General features: G+C 36.3%; 2 protein-coding genes and 2 long non-coding RNA genes across 4 annotated transcripts; 1 reads left to right on the top strand and 3 right to left on the bottom strand.

Annotated features, from left to right (window-relative positions):
• Positions 1 to 799: 799 nt before the first annotated feature.
• Positions 800 to 1,821, bottom strand: LOC116010230. Its single transcript, XR_004096899.1, has 2 exons — positions 1,692 to 1,821; positions 800 to 1,548 (listed from the first exon to the last, which is right to left on the bottom strand). It is a non-coding gene; the product is annotated as an uncharacterized LOC116010230 (long non-coding RNA).
• A 586-nt stretch (positions 1,822 to 2,407) lies between these two features.
• LOC116010232 lies at positions 2,408 to 3,564 on the bottom strand. The gene is made up of 3 exons (XR_004096901.1): positions 3,482 to 3,564; positions 2,611 to 3,126; positions 2,408 to 2,467 (listed from the first exon to the last, which is right to left on the bottom strand). It is a non-coding gene; the product is annotated as an uncharacterized LOC116010232 (long non-coding RNA).
• A 49-nt stretch (positions 3,565 to 3,613) lies between these two features.
• Positions 3,614 to 5,176, top strand: LOC116010228 (lysM domain receptor-like kinase 3). The gene has a single exon (XM_031249540.1). The coding sequence runs from the start codon at positions 3,641 to 3,643 to the stop codon at positions 5,108 to 5,110; it is 1,470 nt and encodes a 489-aa protein (XP_031105400.1). The 5' UTR covers positions 3,614 to 3,640; the 3' UTR covers positions 5,111 to 5,176.
• Positions 5,177 to 5,339: 163 nt separating this feature from the next.
• LOC116010225 (ABC transporter G family member 24-like) lies at positions 5,340 to 14,032 on the bottom strand. Its single transcript, XM_031249538.1, has 14 exons — positions 13,686 to 14,032; positions 13,486 to 13,562; positions 12,507 to 12,779; positions 11,933 to 11,996; positions 11,699 to 11,845; positions 11,126 to 11,160; positions 10,905 to 10,978; positions 9,323 to 10,239; positions 8,287 to 8,583; positions 7,464 to 7,958; positions 6,889 to 7,037; positions 6,143 to 6,432; positions 5,904 to 6,037; positions 5,340 to 5,675 (listed from the first exon to the last, which is right to left on the bottom strand). The coding sequence occupies exons 1-14, from the start codon at positions 13,916 to 13,918 to the stop codon at positions 5,519 to 5,521; spliced, it is 3,342 nt and encodes a 1,113-aa protein (XP_031105398.1). The 5' UTR covers positions 13,919 to 14,032; the 3' UTR covers positions 5,340 to 5,518.
• Positions 14,033 to 18,302: the final 4,270 nt, after the last annotated feature.

The raw sequence follows: 18,302 nt of genomic DNA, 5'->3' as shown, positions 1-18,302 counted from the left end.
TGTTATAGAGTGTTTTCTTCAGGGCAAGCCTTGGGTGGACACAAAAATCACATTTTGCAGATTCTGTGTCAGCAATTGTTAGCACAGAAGCTGCTTCCACTTCTACCTCCATGAATCTTGAGAAACAAGGGCTATCAAGAACGGGAGGTGCTTTAATAGATCTCAACCTTCCTGCTCCAATGGAAGATTATGATGATGATGGTCTCAGTACTATTACCGTTCTACTTGTGAACAATGCGGTAATGGGCAATCAACAGGTCAACACAAATCTGAAAGATCATTAGAAAGGACAAAAATGCCCTTCAATTTCAAGGATAGTTAACGTCAATTTAGACCGTGGACTTAAATTGTCCAACGTTTATTAAGTCTGGGCAAAATGTGACAAAATTAATACTAAATGTGTCCAACCCACAATAAGTGTAGCACCAAAAAACTCTTTTTTTTTTTTTTTTTTTTGGTACAACCAAANTGCATTGTCATCTTGTGGGGAAGGATGCATGCCAATATGCATGCTGGTAGAAAGCGCCACCCCAGAGTCTTGTGAGGCCGCCTGTGAGGCCTACTGCGAACAAATCACCGGTGGATACGTCCCACATGCATACAAACCCGCAGATTAATTTTTTTCTTTTGTTAGCTACTCCGTATTATAATAGGACAGAAATAGGTTAGGTCCATGTATCAACTTGTGAGACAAAGGTAAATTATTCTCTGCACTCGGATCTACCTTTTACGGTCGACCCGAGTCATTAAGTATGTAAATTGATATTAGAATGTAAATTGTGTATTTTGGGCACAGATCTACCTTGCAAGGTGAACTCAGATCCATGTTCTAATTATAGTGAGAAAAATCACCCCAACTAAATTTGTACAAATTATATTACATTATACCTTGTAGACTCTAGATCAATTAATTCCACCTTGTAGGGTGATTTTTTTTTTGAGTAAATTCCTTTTTTGGTCTTACACTTATTGTGGGTTGGACACATTTAGTCCGATTTTATTAATTTTGCCACATTATACCCAGACTTTTAAAAAGTTGGACAATGTTAGTCCAAAGTTACAATCACGGTTACTCAGCCGTGAAGTTGAAGGGCAAATCCGTCCTTACAAGTCCAATTCTTCACTTTCCCTTCTAGCTTCTAATTTTCTTCTCTTCAAATCTCTTCTCCTTCTCAAATCTTCCATCTCTGTGCTAAGATTTCTTGGTTTTTGTTGGTTAAGAAGAAATTAAAGATCTATTAGCATAGTTTGTGTTTGATCTCCTTGAACAAATAAAATCAATCCTTGATTGATGTTGCGCACTGTGTTTTCGATGTTTGATGCGGAAGCGGATGCGAAGACCCGGGAGCAGCAGCACCTGGACGAGCTGATGGCGCAGGCGGCGGCGCTGAAGAAGGAGAACGCTCAAGGTCTGAGCACAGAGATGGAAGATTTGAGAAGGAAAGGTGCTGGAAAGTAATTCCATGGTGGGTCTCACTGTTTCGACGAAATTGATGAAAGGTGCTGGAAAGTGATTGCTTTTGATTAGATCTTAGCAGTTGGGTTCCTCTGTAAGATTGAAAAGTTAGTTTGGTTATGTTTTTTCTCCACCTTTGAACTCCGAGGAATGAGAAATGACCACACTTTCTAAGGGAGTAATCCAAAAACTCAATCACTGATCGAAAAGAAGATTAAGAAGAGAACCCAATTACCTCTGAACAACCAACTAGGGATTCAATATGAATAGGTTGCCGTTGCTATGGCGGAGCGCTACGCTGCAAGAAGCAACCGGGAAGACGGATGCGAAGACCTTCTAGCTTCTGATGCGAAGACCAACTCCCGTTGGAACCTCCAAATAGCCTTCCCAATGCTCGCATGGGTCTCCACGACTTTCTTCTTCTAAACCGGTAAGGAATTAGCAGTGATTACTCATGTTCATAGCCATCGCCATGTCGCATCTGTTATAGAGTGTTTTCTTCAGGGCAAGCCTTGGGTGGACACAAAAATCACATTTTGCAGATTCTGTGTCAGCAATTGTTAGCACAGAAGCTGCTTCCACTTCTACCTCCATGAATCTTGAGAAACAAGGGCTATCAAGAACGGGAGGTGCTTTAATAGATCTCAACCTTCCTGCTCCAATGGAAGATTATGATGATGATGGTCTCAGTACTATTACCGTTCTACTTGTGAACAATGCGGTAATGGGCAATCAACAGGTCAACACAAATCTGAAAGATCATTAGAAAGGACAAAAATGCCCTTCAATTTCAAGGATAGTTAACGTCAATTTAGACCGTGGACTTAAATTGTCCAACGTTTATTAAGTCTGGGCAAAATGTGACAAAATTAATACTAAATGTGTCCAACCCACAATAAGTGTAGCACCAAAAAACTCTTTTTTTTTTTTTTTTTTTTGGTACAACCAAANAATTGATGAAAGGTGCTGGAAAGTGATTGCTTTTGATTAGATCTTAGCAGTTGGGTTCCTCTGTAAGATTGAAAAGTTAGTTTGGTTATGTTTTTTCTCCACCTTTGAACTCCGAGGAATGAGAAATGACCACACTTTCTAAGGGAGTAATCCAAAAACTCAATCACTGATCGAAAAGAAGATTAAGAAGAGAACCCAATTACCTCTGAACAACCAACTAGGGATTCAATATGAATAGGTTGCCGTTGCTATGGCGGAGCGCTACGCTGCAAGAAGCAACCGGGAAGACGGATGCGAAGACCTTCTAGCTTCTGATGCGAAGACCAACTCCCGTTGGAACCTCCAAATAGCCTTCCCAATGCTCGCATGGGTCTCCACGACTTTCTTCTTCTAAACCGGTAAGGAATTAGCAGTGATTACTCATGTTCATAGCCATCGCCATGTCGCATCTGTTATAGAGTGTTTTCTTCAGGGCAAGCCTTGGGTGGACACAAAAATCACATTTTGCAGATTCTGTGTCAGCAATTGTTAGCACAGAAGCTGCTTCCACTTCTACCTCCATGAATCTTGAGAAACAAGGGCTATCAAGAACGGGAGGTGCTTTAATAGATCTCAACCTTCCTGCTCCAATGGAAGATTATGATGATGATGGTCTCAGTACTATTACCGTTCTACTTGTGAACAATGCGGTAATGGGCAATCAACAGGTCAACACAAATCTGAAAGATCATTAGAAAGGACAAAAATGCCCTTCAATTTCAAGGATAGTTAACGTCAATTTAGACCGTGGACTTAAATTGTCCAACGTTTATTAAGTCTGGGCAAAATGTGACAAAATTAATACTAAATGTGTCCAACCCACAATAAGTGTAGCACCAAAAAACTTTTTTTTTTTTTTTTTTTTTTGGTACAACCAAAGAAAAAAAGATGATTGGAGAATACGATTTACAGGGTAGAGATCCAGAAGAAGAGAAGAATTGTTCTGTGAGAAAACACTTCTTTATTCCAAGTTAAGGACAAAGTCAAAGTAAAAAATCAAGCTAAAGAAAATGACTGCACTAAAAGCTTCCATACCTAATTTTCCTGAGAAAGACGATGATGAGTGTGCGACTGTCAAGGCGTCAAGCATTCAAACATGTAATGCAACTTTGCAACCTCGAAAATTCCGGCTGCCACCTATCCAGATTCCGATTACATTCCGATGTCGGAGCTAATTAACAGTCTCGGAAAACTATGATGAGTTCCTTCATCACCAAAATTAAGGAGCGGATCATAGACGCAGTCCATCCTAAGTCCAGGAAGGATACGTCTACGACCCGCTCTCGAAACCCAACCTCGCCGGCAAGCCGCCGCCGGAGCACAAGGAAAAGTGCCGCATCTCCTAGGACGAAGCCTTCTACGAGCTCTCAAGATGATTCTACCTCGCCGGCAGGAAAGGCGTTGGCTTTGGATGACCTTTCAGTGTCTAGAAGCGAACGAATCGGAAATCCAAGGACGGAGGCTTGTAATTCGTGGCCAACAGAAAAAGTTGTTGATCCATGGAGAAGCGGCGGCCGAATTATGAGCGACAGTGCTACAACTTCGAGTTTCGTTATAAACTTCAACGGCGGTTCCCAGTTAAGCACCTCATCCTCGGAATCACGGTGGAGAAATCCGTTTTCGCGTCTCCAGGAGAACCTGCTCCCTGAGCAGCCTAACATCTTCGACTTCTCCGAAATCCGCTCCGCCACGGGCGATTTCTCCCTCAAGCCTTTCTCATCTTCCTCCTCTTCCATCTCGTGGCGGTGTACGATTCGAGACCGGAACGTCGTCGTGACTCAGAGGAAGTTCCGCCGTCCGATCGAAACTCCGGAGCTCATCCATCGGGTGGCGATGATCTGCAGGAGCCACCACTCGAGTTTGATCCCACTCAAGGGAGTCTCCATTTCTGGGGATTATATTTACTTCGTTTACGAGTTTATTCACGGCGTGAATCTTCGTGATGCTCTGAGAAACCCGCGAAACCCTAATTTCACCGTGCTTTCGAGCTGGATGTCGAGACTTCAGATAGTCTCGGATGTTGCTTCTGGGATTGATTACATCCATAATTATACGGGTTTAGGTTATGAATTTGTTCACAATCATATAAAGGGCTCCAGCATTATAGTCATCGAACCCATGCTGAGCGCGAAAATTTGCCACTTTGCTATGGCGGAGCTTTGCGGTGAGACCGCGAAAAGAAATGTTGAATCCGAGGTGAAGTTGAAGCGTGCGAGCAGTAAAATGTTGAAGCTTGAAGGTACGAGAGGGTACATGGCGCCGGAATTTCAGTTCTCCGGGGCAGTGACGCAGAAATCTGACGTGTACGCGTTCGGGGTGGTGGTGCTAGAGTTGGTATCGGGACAGGAGTCTTTGAAGTACGTGTTCGACGAGGAGAGAGACGAATATGTAAGAACTTCGGTGATCTCGGCGGCGAGAGCGGCGGTGGGCAGCTTCGGAGGGGTGAGAGGATGGGTTGACAAGCGGCTGAGGGATTCGTACCCGGTGGAAGTGGCGGAGAAGCTGGTACGCCTTGCACTAGATTGCGTGGAGGATGACCCGAACCATAGACCGGATATGGGCCATGTATCGGGTCATATCTCGCAGATGTATTTGGAGTCCCAAACTTGGGCTGAGAATGTCGGTCTGCCTATTGACTTTACTGTGTCTCTTGGGCCCCGATGACATCACTTTGTTGGATAGCTGATTGAAACTTTTCAATATTCATTTAAGAGAAGACTTTTATCTTCACTAGACTAGACTTGGCAGTTGGAAAGAGATGATCACATCAGATGAATATTTTACTAAGTATACTCCAAGATCAAAAGCTATTGAATTGGAATATAAAATGTATAGAATTCAGCAACTATCAAATTATATTATTTAATTCAAATTACAAATTAAATAATATTACTTTTCAAAATAAAGAATTTCGATCAGTTAGTAAACTCACCTAATATATCTATACATTTTAGATAAAGAAAAAAGTTTATTCCAATGCTAGAAAAGAAATGGAACTAAAGCATTTATGGTGTGCCTATACATTCCTATAAAATGGCTATATGAAAAATTACAAGTATACAGATGGCGCGCTCACTTCTTTTGAAAAATTAACATGCCAATGAAAGCTATAATGCGACAGCCGAAACCTGTGAGGATGAGGGTGGCTATACAGCGACCCCAGTCATGAAGATCGTACCCGAAGTTCTGGAGCGCACCACAGCGTGTTATGAGCCAAACACCATAATATCTGAAGTTAATTAAGAACATCATTTGTCAGATGTAAGTTTAGCCATAAAAGCACATTCTCAGTTGTCAGCTAGCACAATCTTAAATATTTCATTTGATAAATCACATGATCATTGATAAATTTTTCTTCTACTTTTGGCAAGTGCTATCAGCTATGGCGCAACTACCTAGCACTGCTAGCAGTATGGCTAACCAATGAATACCGCATAGAAAAGGGCATAGTGGGTACCTTTCTGCGTTTGCAATAACAAATGCCTCCAGCGCCCATTTTGGGTAGCACACATCGGAAATCATCTTCAAGAATTTGCCACCTCCAGTGCGTGTTGCAACAAGAGTCAAAACAACGGGAAGCAGTACAGCACACTACACAAAGGGGAAAATACGTAGTTGATTGAGATTGGGATTTTTTTTTTTTTTTTAAAATGAACTGTAATTTTTTAGATATTTCAAGAGTGAATCAGTACTCGCCAGCTGGGAAGGACCAGGTTCAAGGAAGATGGCTAATGCATAACCAATGCCCGTCACACAATATACAAGGCATAGTAAGACAATGTAATTATCCGCAAAAGAAGACCTTGGATTGGAGAAGAAATAAAACATTGAAAGATACATTGCAGGCTTAATTACTGTATTGAAGTGATCTATTGTATCTTTGGAAACAAAGTGAGCAAGACTGCTAATCCCAGAAGAACTTTCTCTCCAATATTGCAACTTGTCTAATGAAAATGTCCTCAAAGCCGCAACTTTGCACAACAAAGCTGAAAATGGCAAACATAAGCTATAAGAAATAGCCTAAATAAGCTTACTGCAAGATATTGTAACTCCTATCCATCTGATTGTAGAATTCACAATTCAGTCTATCTTTGATTACAAAGCCCAGTGTAGAAGTCAAGAAAACACTTGTAAAGCCCACACGGGCTTAGCTTAGTGATTCAGTAGGCAGTATTAAGGGCAAGAGACCAAGGTTCGGAACTCGCTAGCGGCAGTGTGGGGATTATGCTCAAAGTGGGCAAATCCCTTATGCGCACCAACATTTGGCCTTATCTGCTGAGGCACTGAGCCACTGAGTTACCGTAATTTACATCCTTCCAAATGCTCTGTTGAGCCAGAGAGTGAGGGGACCTTGGGGCAAGAAAACACTTGTAAAGTTTTAAACTGTTTTTTTATGGTCAAGTCACTTAGTATTAAACTCATGGAAATTGGTTTCAACTTACAAACAGCAATTATTGTGTATGTGTACCCTGGTGCACCAAAACTTTCATCCTTTACTTTGGATAATGAACCCAAGCAGGCCCCAGCAACTAAAAGAATCAGATAATCCGTTGCTTGTATTCTTGCTTCTCGCAATCTTTGCTTACCCACCCTAAAGATCATTTAAAACAATAAACTATTAGGATATGATATATGTCAGGTAAACTTTTTTTAGTTTTAGTAAGAATCCTTAAAGGGAATCAGTCAAATGTTACTTATTTTACATTTTTACTTGGTAGGATAGGTCAATAGAATCAAATGTTCTTAAATTTGGATTTTTTCCTGGAAAGTGGCCACAATCAGTCCTTATCATTTTATTCATTTGATTGGTGTTCCAATTTGGATGTCCAGCTCAATCAATTACCTTACAACAATTTTTGTTTAGTTACATTTATTTCCCCAGTAATTACTCCATGCTATTTTTTATTTTTTTTTTATCAAACTCCATGCTATTTACTCATTTCAACAACTGAAGAAGGAAGCTGAAGCAGCATGGTAATTTCTCAATAACAGGAAGGATTTCTTAAATGGTATTTACCTTCCAAGGAAGTACTTGTATTGCAAGAAAACATTTGGAGTTCTCCGGTTGGAAAGGTCCTCTGACCTCAAGAAATTATGTTGTAAAATATCATGGCGCTGCTCCACTTTGCTCCTTATGTCTTGCCATACTTCCCCGGCAAAGGATTGTTCGTCGTTGACACCAGCAGCAGAAATCATATGATCATTACTTCTTACTTTGGCTAGCAAACTAGCATCTTCAGGAGAATTTTGTTGCATATCTTGGGGAACAGGATAGCCATTATGAAGCATCCACATGACAGGAAGCTCTTTATAATTCACACTTGAACTGGTGCTTGGTCTAACCAGTCCCTCCAAAACATCTATAAAGTAGTCTGGAGGATTAACACGTTCAGGAACATAGATACCCAGGTCTGCAAAGTAGCCTTCAACTCTGTTTGTTGAGCCATGGTACACTGTAAGACCACCTTTTGCTAGAAGTACCAAATTATCAAACATCTTGAACAAGGTGTAGCTGAGATAGGAAAGTGACAAGAGTTAATACTCCGTAATTGACTTTACCTTCTAGTTTTATTTAAAATTAGAAAATGGTTTCTATCCAATCACAAGATCCTTTAACATTTTAATTTGCAACTATACTGCACATATATCAGACAACATGATCAAAAGCCCAGCTGCAATTATTAAGAATATATGCGTCTGAAATGGCATTGGTGCATGGTTTTTCAAACCAAAATGCTTAAAGCTTAATCTTTTTTTTCTTACACTCCATAAGTGAATCTAGAAAAGTTTTACTAAATATACTGGTAAGCATATCCGCAAAGTTTATCAGCAACTATTACCTTGGTTGGTGGACAACCATACAGATGTTAACCCCTTCAAGAGCTTCACGTCGAAGTGCTCTAAGAAGTAATTGAGAAGATGCACTATCTAATCCAGATGTTGGTTCATCCAGAAACAGGAGCGAAGGTTCCATTACCATCTCTAGCCCAACATTTACTCGTTTTCTCTGGCCTCCTGAGATGCCTCGCTTCTCCACTGTTCCAACCAAGGACCCACGAACTGACTGTAAGCCCAAGGAATCAATAACTCTCTCAAGAATAAGAACCTTATCTTTCTTTGGCAAGTCCTTTGGCAACCTTCATTAAATTTAAATTGAAAGCAATTAGCAGTGAATATATATGGTAAGGTGATGAGATAAACATCTAGGAATCCACTGAGATACTACAGATCAAAGATAATGTTCTTTAAGAGTTGGTGCACAGATTTATTATACCAAAAAATATAGGTTAATAAGCTAAGTACAGAACCAAACATGATGCCAAAGTTTTTTCTTCTTTGTATTGAGAAACAATGCCCCAGATTTGTCATGGGAACAATCAAGGTTGCTGTCTGATGTATCATTTTGACCATGCCTGAGCTCTTTTGAGGGTGAAAGGTAATCTTGGCCTACTTCAAAGAAAGAAGCACGACGGAGGTGAGAAGTAAATGAAGCGCTGGGAATGAACCAGAAATAGTGTAGTAGATGAATGTATATGCTACCAATAGTATACTTCATGTTTTGCCTATTTTTCATACAGCATCTCTTCTGGGACAATGCTTAAAGAGAAAAATAGATTCAAATGGTACTCACATAAAGCAATAAGGTTATATGCTACCAATTGTATATTTCATGTTTTGTCTATTTTTCACACAGCATCATTGCTGGGACTGTGTAAAGATCTAAATAGATTCAAATGGTACTCGCATAAAACAATACTTTAACTTGCTATTGTAAGCTCTAAGAATTTGACAACCGTTGCCACCATTTACAAATTTGAGAGACTCAATACAATACATTAATAAGAAAATAGTATAGGGGCAAGTGGTATTAGATACCTGCATCTTGCACTGAACCATAGATTCTCCTCAACCGTTAAATTTCCATGAACAATATCATCCTGCGGAACAAAGCCAACTACTTTCCTGTGTGAGTGGATTGATTCCTTCTTTCCATTTATAAGAATTGAACCAGTAATTCTACATCCAACAGTTTTCCCTGCCAAAGTTGAAAGAAAAGTAGTTTTTCCGGCTCCAGAAGGGCCCATGACAGCAGTGATATGTCCAGGCGAAATTGCCCCATTGACAGACCTCAACAGATGCTTATTTTTCCCTTTTAAAGTGACAGTTAAGTCTCTAAAAGCAATCTCAATTGTTGGTCTCTTCTTGGGTTCACTATTTGTAGCCATGGAAACTACACCTGAGAAGGTAAGGCATTCATTCTGCTGCTGCTGAGCTTTCTCTTTCTCAAGTTGTGCATATGCATACTTGAAAATTTGGCTTTGAGTGTCGACTTGCTTCCCTTTTTGCATCTTTGTCTTTAAATTTTTATCATTGATCTCCAAACTTAATGGAGTGAATGATTTAGAATTATCAACACCTATGTCCATCATCCTCGTACAGGAACTTGGTTCAATTTCATTGACTTGAGAAGAGATAGCTACTTGTTTGGATGTTGTAGAACTAGATAGATATAGATCATAATCTGGAACCCTTTCCTCTTCATTTAAAATTTTGACCTCTTCATCAAATGTGACCATTTTCTTGCGAGAAAGTTTGCGTGATAGTTGAGAATGTAATTCAATTGCATGCTTTTTAACAGCCTCTTTTGCATATTTCCACCTTGCGCGTGCCTGTGCATTCTGCTTTACACTTTTTGCTGCCAATTCTCTGGTTCTAGCACGTCGCCTTTCCCGAATACTGACAATTTGGTCAGAGCAGTTGTAAATTATCAGGAGAATGGTGGTTAAAGCTGCCTGAAGTAAAGAGCAACCAAAAACTTCCCTCGTTACATGATTAAAAAAGTTACCAGAAGTGTTGTCTAAATACAAAAAGGGTTTAAGAAGGATATGCTTATTTGATTCACCAAAGTTTATTGAAATAATTACAAAAGAAATAGTAAATGAATTTGTAAGTTTGTCTACGACAAATCACAAAATTGATAGAGAAACTGAAAAAATATAAAATGCAAAATGATAAAACAAAAGGTTATCAATATTGACTCAATTCAACCTTATTTGCATGAGATCAGCTACAGTGTTCTAGCTCTCCATTAAATTCATTTGTGCCTTAAATCCGAGCTCTTGAAGTCGCATATCTTTCTTAACAATTTCAATCAACTTAAATTTTCAAGCTACACCTTCCCCATCCTGTTACTACCTTGTTATTACTATTTTACAATTCAAATAGCAATTATTTGAAAGTGAAATAAGGTAAAGCTTTTTGACTGCTATTACTGGTCTGTGGGCCACACTATTTTAAGCATCACCAAGGTATTGTTCTTCGTTTTCACAATATTATGCTTCAAAGACAAGTTTACAATGCCTAGGACTTGTAGTATTAAAACCTCAAAACATTTGGTTCCCCCTACTCTTTTTGAGGTACCAAGAAAAACTCATAAATAACAATGTAGTAGACTCACTATAAACATCGCTCCATATGCATGAATATTTTGATTTGCAGAGTTGGGATCACATGATGTCAGCTTGAAGCATCCTGTAAGCTATAGAAGGTCAGATGATCCATGAACGAATCAGCAATTAAAAAGAAAAATTAACCCACATACTAGAGGTATGATACACACACACTTTCTGTTGCACCACCATATTACACATAATTGCTTAAATTCAATATAGAACTTACGTTTCTCAGATCTGGAACCTGTAGGGCAATAATTCCTGAAGATTAAAGATTAAGAATTAGTCTCACCAAAGCATAGACAGGCTTCTTCTTTTTTGGATATGGACGTATGTTAGTATTTTATTATTACTATTGTTTTTACAACTGTATCTGTGAATGTTAGTAAGTTAGCATATTATATAACATGAAATGGTTTACATATGATAAGTCTCATACTCTAATCAATGTAATCCTTGGTGATTTCTTCAATAAATTATAAATTTATATTTTGGTAAATTAATACAATGGTAGAAATATAAAATTTCTAGAGAGCCTTCACATAAGACTACCACAATATTTGCTAGGCGATTTCAAAGCAATCTTCACAAGTAGCACGTTACATTGAAAGGACATGTTACGAGTAACTATTTTCCTTATTCCAGATTCCATTGTGTTCTGGTTTTAGTGTTACCCTATTGTTGCTCTGGTGTTTATCACATACCAATCCAATTCTTGAAATTTTGAGTAGCTTGTTGAGGGAGATCTGAAGTACTAAAATAAAGAAACTTCACTGAAGATTCAGGAAGAAATCAATACCCACTACCACATGGAATCTTTTCTGTATTTGATGGACAGTAAGATCCTGCAGAACAGAATACCTCTGAGCTTCTACGAACATCAGCCCATATGTTTGCCCCCCCACAAGTGTGATTTGGATGTCCCGGAGGTAATTGATAGCTATATCTGAAGACAAATATATTAGCATGCTGAAAAAAGAGGAAGAGAAGGATAAATAAGGCCTTGAAATCTTGTATCAAGTAGAAAACTTACGGTTCACATACTCCAGTAGTCTTATTGAGCGTTGCGAGTGGGCAATATGAACCCAATGGACAGGCTTCAAAAAGTACAGAAACTTATTAGAGAATTTGACCCCTCACAATCAGTCAGCAAAACTTTAAAATCTAAGGTTCAATTGCAGAAGTCATAAGATAAGAGTTATCTTTTAGTGTCTAGTACAGTCAAAATTCAAAAGCACACATGCATGAAAAACCATCAAACTTAGTGCATTTTCTTGTGGCATAAACAGACAGCCAATGTGTAGCTTAATTTTGAATACTCAGCAGAGAGACACAATTATTTTAGCAGTAACTACCAAGACAGGTTGGAAACAATATACTACACCCCCATGGCATTGATGTCCTTATTTATTTTTATTTTTTTAATCTATGGACCCTTCAAGCTAATTATTTATGAAGCCCATCAGAAATGACTAATAATGTCTTCCCAATAAATTATAGTCATAAAATAAAGGAAAGGTCATTTAAGTAACAGGAACATAAACTATATATATTGTTTAGAGTCTTAAGTAAAAAGTAAAGTGTGGGAAAACATTTAATATACTTACGTATCATACAAGTAATACCATGAGGACAGAAAAAGCCCTCACAACAAGGTTGACAATCAGTGATTCTAGCAGGTATGTCTTGTGAATTTCTGAGGTCAGGGTTCTGATTTGAGCCAGTACTGCATGCCCATCCTGGCTCACAACCAGGTTCCCAAGAAGTCAAATTACAATTCCTGTTGGGGTTTAGGTAACTGGAACTCCCTGATGTCATGAAGGTGTTACTGAAGTAGAATCTTATTTCTGCTGCAGTGCATAATCTTTGTGGTACATCCCCTGTTTGCCAATACAAAGATTCATTAAACTTTAGTTAGAAATTACAACTGATGGAGACAGATATATGAGAGTGAAAATTTACTCCAGTATGAAAGGAAGAAATTCATTGAATATAGCATGCATGATTTTTTAATGCAATTTCACTTATAGCATCATTTTTAATTTTATCAACACATTGTTGAAAGAAATGAGAGTTTTATGTTATTTTCATGTAAGCATTCCATTAGCAAGAGTGCCACCATATATTCTAATATAAGCCATTAACAACTTCTGTAGGCAGCAGGCAAGCGGCCAAGGGCAATATAGTCTTTACCATATCATAAACAGATGAACTAATAAACTATTCCCTATTAAATGGAGAGTGGGGAGGTAAGATTTCCAGTCAGAACCCATCTAATCCTGATTGTAATGACCTAATCAAATACTACTAAGCTTGATAGAGTTTTCACTCTCATTTCCTTTTACTTAAACACAAGTAAGCATAGGTTGTCAAATAATTGCTTGGCAGAATCTCCTAAACCAGTCTTTAATTTCACCATCTGTGATTCAGGTGGTGTTACCATTCAAAAATCAAAATACATTTGATTAAGTTAACGAACTTGGCAAATTCATAGATCTTGTCACAAATTCACAAAGCTCAGATATCTTACTATTTAAAGTTTTCTAGTAGCAGTAAACATTGCAAAAAAATGAAGTACAATCTTACCTCGAGTTTTGACAACACACGAACTCACGAAGCTCAAATTCTGAGTAAAATTGAATGCATTATTCCAGTCCTCTTCTCTGCACCTCAATAAAATACCGAGTATTATAAACGAAAACTATAAATTGAAAAAAAAAATGCTGAATACACACAACCAAAAGGCATCTTCTATATTACTACGGAGTTTCTCTTTTGGAACTCACATGTTTAGAATGCAGAAGCTGGACTTCTCAGCGAGCTCGCTGCTGAGAACAAGCGAGGTGACATTCCTGATGCGGCTGTAGACTTCCTGAGTCAGCAATTCTTGCACCGCCAGATTATCTACAGATGCGGAAGTTCCTCCGCCAATGTCTTCGAAACTTTGAGAATGCGCCAACTTCACTAACAGGCAAGCAGCGAAAACAGCGCCGGTAAATGCGGAAATGGACGGCGGCATCCTCCACGGCCGCCGGTTTTTCTCGATTGCTCGTCCTGTCTCCGTCCGAGTTGAGCTGTGGTGACAGTTCTAACTTCTAAGAAGAAGAGCTGAAGCCTGAAGGGGAAGACGTAAGAGTAAAGACGTTGGAAATGTAGAAAACGATGGGTATTAGATTTTGAGCTAAGAGTTGGGACCCACACAGGCACACAGACCACGACTCGGTCTAAGTAAACCGGACATGAAAATTTTTGCCCGCACGGAAGTCCTGAACGGGTGGATATTTCTTCTATTCAAGCTTCACGCTAACCGGGTGACATATATATTAAATTTTTTTTTTTTTATTAATTCGTAGTACTATAGTAGTATCACGCTATTTGCTAAGAACAAATTTTACTTTTAACTATCAACTATTGTATGTTATTGTCAAATTTAGGGTGTGTTTGGTTGGGGGGTTTAGGCATAAGGTATGGGTATGAAAGTGATTGTTAGTGTTTGATTGATAGGTTTTGTGAATGCTACTATGGGTTTGGAATACCCCTATCAATGGCAAAACTCATACCCTTATTAAATAAGGGTTTCATCTCCCTTCATCATTTCTTTCCCAACTATTAATAATCATTCTCATTCCACCCAACTACCAAACATGCTAAATACTTTCACCAAAACCCATTACCCTTACCAAGTATTTGATACCCATTCCGATTCCGATTCCCATGTGCGAACCAAACGCACCCTTAGTTATACTTTTGTAATTTTGTCACTTTACATCATTGGCTTTTATTTACTTGTCACAATTAGTCATCATTTTAAAATTGGAAAAAGTGTCAAATAGGTCACTGAACTTATCGATTTTGTGCAATTAGGCCATTGAACTTAAAAAGTGTGCAATTCAACCATCAAACAAACAAAATTTGTGCAATTGGACCATTTTTACAAAAATTTTATGGTAAAATCCAATTATATTACTAACATATATGTATTAAGAGTGGCATTTTCTTCTACTATACTAGTTGGGAGTCAATATTGAAATGTTTTTAACTTAAATTGATTACATTTTTTTTGTAAAAATTGTCCAATTGCACAAATTTTACTTGTTAGATGGTTGAATTGCACACTTTTTAAGTTTAATGGCCCAATTGCACAAAAGCGACAATTTCAGTGTCCTATTTGACACTTTTTCCTTTAAAATTTTATTATTTCACCATTTAATAAATATGACTAACATTTAATTTTATCATTTAATTCAAAAAATTTACAAGAGAGATAAATTATATGTTAGGACAAGATGTTTGAATGATAATTATATATTTTTCATATTTATTAAACATATAAATGACAAGAAATTAAGCGAATGATTAATTATTATTATTAAAAAAACAAGTCTCAAAGATATAATGAGATAAAATGATATGACAATGCGGACTACAAGTGAAATTTTTATCAACTAATTTGATTAATGGATGAAAATTTATAATAATAGAATGTAATGAAAAGTGAAAACTAATCTCATTAATATATTAAAAAAGAATTATAATATTTATTTTATTAGTTATACGGATATTATTTAATGTAATTTGTCTATTAAAAAATATTTAGGTTTACTCGTACCAACATGTGAAACCCACAAATGTCTATCTTGCCATTTTCAATTCTGTCCATAAACAACCACGTCCATTTAGAAATGCATTTTTTTTTTTTGTTGGGTCAGGAGGAATCCGTAGTTAGTGTTTAAGTGTGTGCATTAGATAAAAAAATTTTTTGTGTGTAATAGTTTGTGCGACTAATTTATTTAATTTTGGTAATTTTTTGATAAAAAAATCATATACCAACTAGATCATTCCTTTCGGGCTTTATAAATACATGAGATAAGAATTAAATAGGTCATTCAATTATAGACAAAAGTGTAATTAGCCCTCTAAGCTAACAAAAGCTTCATTAAACTCTTCATCGTCAAAATCTTGTGGTCTAGTAGCACCCTGTTGACTCCCATATGGAAGGGGGTGAGCTCGAGCTTCAATGGATGCAATATTGACTATTTGTGCTTCCGTAGGTTGAGAAAGTAGTTATGAACAAATATTGCATTGTAACAGAGTCAGTAGTACTAAAAAAAACCAAACATATTTTCAAACCCGCTAACACTGTACTTTCCCATCAACTAAATTTATGATAAAATGTTTCTAAGGAATATATTTGATGATAATAACTTTACATGGAAAATTACTGAGTATGTTTGGTGTTATTCAACAAACATACAAATTAAATTACTTGAAAATTTAATTAACTTGACATGTTTGGTTCATTTAAACTTCCTATAAATGTTTTTATAATCTGTAGTATATCATTACTATCAACAAAAATTTTTAAAAAGAGTTAATACCACAAATGGTCCTCCGACTATTAGGGTAGTACTTCTTTTAGTCCTCAACTTTCAATTCGACCACAAATGGTCCTCTGACTTTCATTTTTGACCACAAATAGTCCTCTGTTAAAATTTCTGTTAAATAGGTGTTAAATCTAGGGGTAATATCGTCAAATTGATTAATATTATTATGATTAATTCTTTTTTAGAATTATATGACAACATAATTAATTTCAAACATTAATAAACATTAAGTTAATAAATATAAAAATAAAATGGACGTGAGAACTTATATAAATGAACAAATTAAATAAAAATCCATGATTAATGTTCGTAATTTGTACTTGATTAATTATATTAATTCAACGGTAGCAGCTTTCAGTTATGTCCCAAACAAAATGTTTGATCGATTAATGAAAAGTGAAAATTATTAATCGACCATGTATGAACAACCATGAAAATGATGAAAGCAAGATTTTTTTTAAAAAATCTTCTATTTTAGTCTGTTGGTTAAATTAAAATAGATAGCTCTAATATTAAATCTTAATTTTGTACGCATAATTACGAGAATAAAGTGTATTGTCTTTTTATTTATGAGTATTTATATTTGTTAATTGTTTCAATTATGCTTGTTGGTGAAAAATTATAAACATTTTTATTTTATGAACATTATATATATCAATTTGACGATAATACCCCTAGATTTAACACCTATTTAACAGAAATTTTAACAAAAGGACTATTTGTGGTCAAAAATGAAAGTCAGAGGACCATTTGTGGTCGAATTGAAAGTCGAGTACTAAAAGGAGTACTACCCCAATAGTCAGAGGACAATTTGTGATATTAACTCTTTTAAAAAATAACGTCTACTTGATAATTTAATAAATTATTTGTAAATTAATAAATCATATGCAAAAAAAATTTAACTACGTAACAAATCATATTGAAAAATCGATTATGAAAAACTTGAACTACGTACTTGGATGAAAATCAAACTCATGATATTAAAGTATATGTTCATCTAATACTCCCTGAGGCTCGATCTCATGACCAGGGCCGAATTTTAGAGCGTGCAAGATGTGCAATCGCACAAAGCTCCAAAATTTTGGGGCCCCTAGTCCAGCCCTGCCATAATAGTTAGTATATGTATTTGTGATTATAATGGCCCAAAATTAGTTTTTTTTTTTTTTTTTTTTTTGCATTTTTCTCTTTACAAATTTTCTTCAATTCGCAGTCTATTTATACTTTGATAGGGCTCACTTATTTACCAGCGCAGGGTCACACAAATAGAAAAACTGACATTGCTCACATTCAATTTGGAGAGTCACTACATGCCACATGACCACAAGGTTAATGAATAATAATAATAATAATAATATATTATTATTGTTATTTAATGGATTGTCATCGTGCCATTAATGTTATAAATATATGGATCTGCATTGAAAAAAAAAAACAAAAACAAAAGCAAAAAACAAAAAACAAAAAAAAAAAAGAAAACAGGAATCATTCAAACAGATGGTGCCTTTGACTTTGAAGATGTAGACTAAGTCATTAATTAATAATATAATAATGCAATTTTAGGTGTTTTAATTGTCAATGGTTAATTTGGGCTTTGTTTGGTAGAGCTTATTTAGGAGCTTATAACTTATTTTAAGCTACTAATAAGCTATAAGCTCTGTTTGGTAATGTTCTCAAAATAAGCTAGTAGCTTAAAATAAGAGCTTATTTTGAAACGCTACTTGGGGTAGCTTTTTAAAAATAAGCTAGTAGCTTTTTAACTTTCTTTCATCTTTATCCTTATTATTTTAAATAAATGACATCCTTTACCCCTCTCAATTAAAACCCTTTTGACATTTTCTTTTCATTATGTTTGGTTGTAATTTCAGTTTGATATTTATGTTTGAACATTAATTTTTGTATGAACTAATCTTATGAATTATAAATATATTTTTTTACTTTATATATTTTCAAATATATGCTCTTACTTTATATTTTATTTAAATATATTGATTTCATTATTTTATATTTTAATATATAAAC

This window comes from Ipomoea triloba, chromosome 2 (genome assembly GCF_003576645.1).
Source record: "Ipomoea triloba cultivar NCNSP0323 chromosome 2, ASM357664v1".
NCBI lineage: Eukaryota > Viridiplantae > Streptophyta > Magnoliopsida > Solanales > Convolvulaceae > Ipomoea > Ipomoea triloba.
This window is presented reverse-complemented; position numbering and strand designations above follow the sequence as displayed.

What these genes read in the sequence shown, in the direction of transcription:
- LOC116010225 (XM_031249538.1), bottom strand. Translation starts at nt 13,918, where the DNA reads ATGCCGCCGTCCATTTCCGCATTTACCGGCGCTGTTTTCGCTGCTTGC. An exon ending in TGGTATTACTTGTATGATAC is followed by an intron (nt 11,997 to 12,506) that starts GTAAGTATATTA and finishes TACTTTTTGAAG; the next exon opens with CCTGTCCATTGGGTTCATAT. An exon ending in AAGATTCCATGTGGTAGTGG is followed by an intron (nt 11,161 to 11,698) that starts GTATTGATTTCT and finishes TTTAATCTTCAG; the next exon opens with GAATTATTGCCCTACAGGTT.
- LOC116010228 (XM_031249540.1), top strand. Translation starts at nt 3,641, where the DNA reads ATGATGAGTTCCTTCATCACCAAAATTAAGGAGCGGATCATAGACGCA.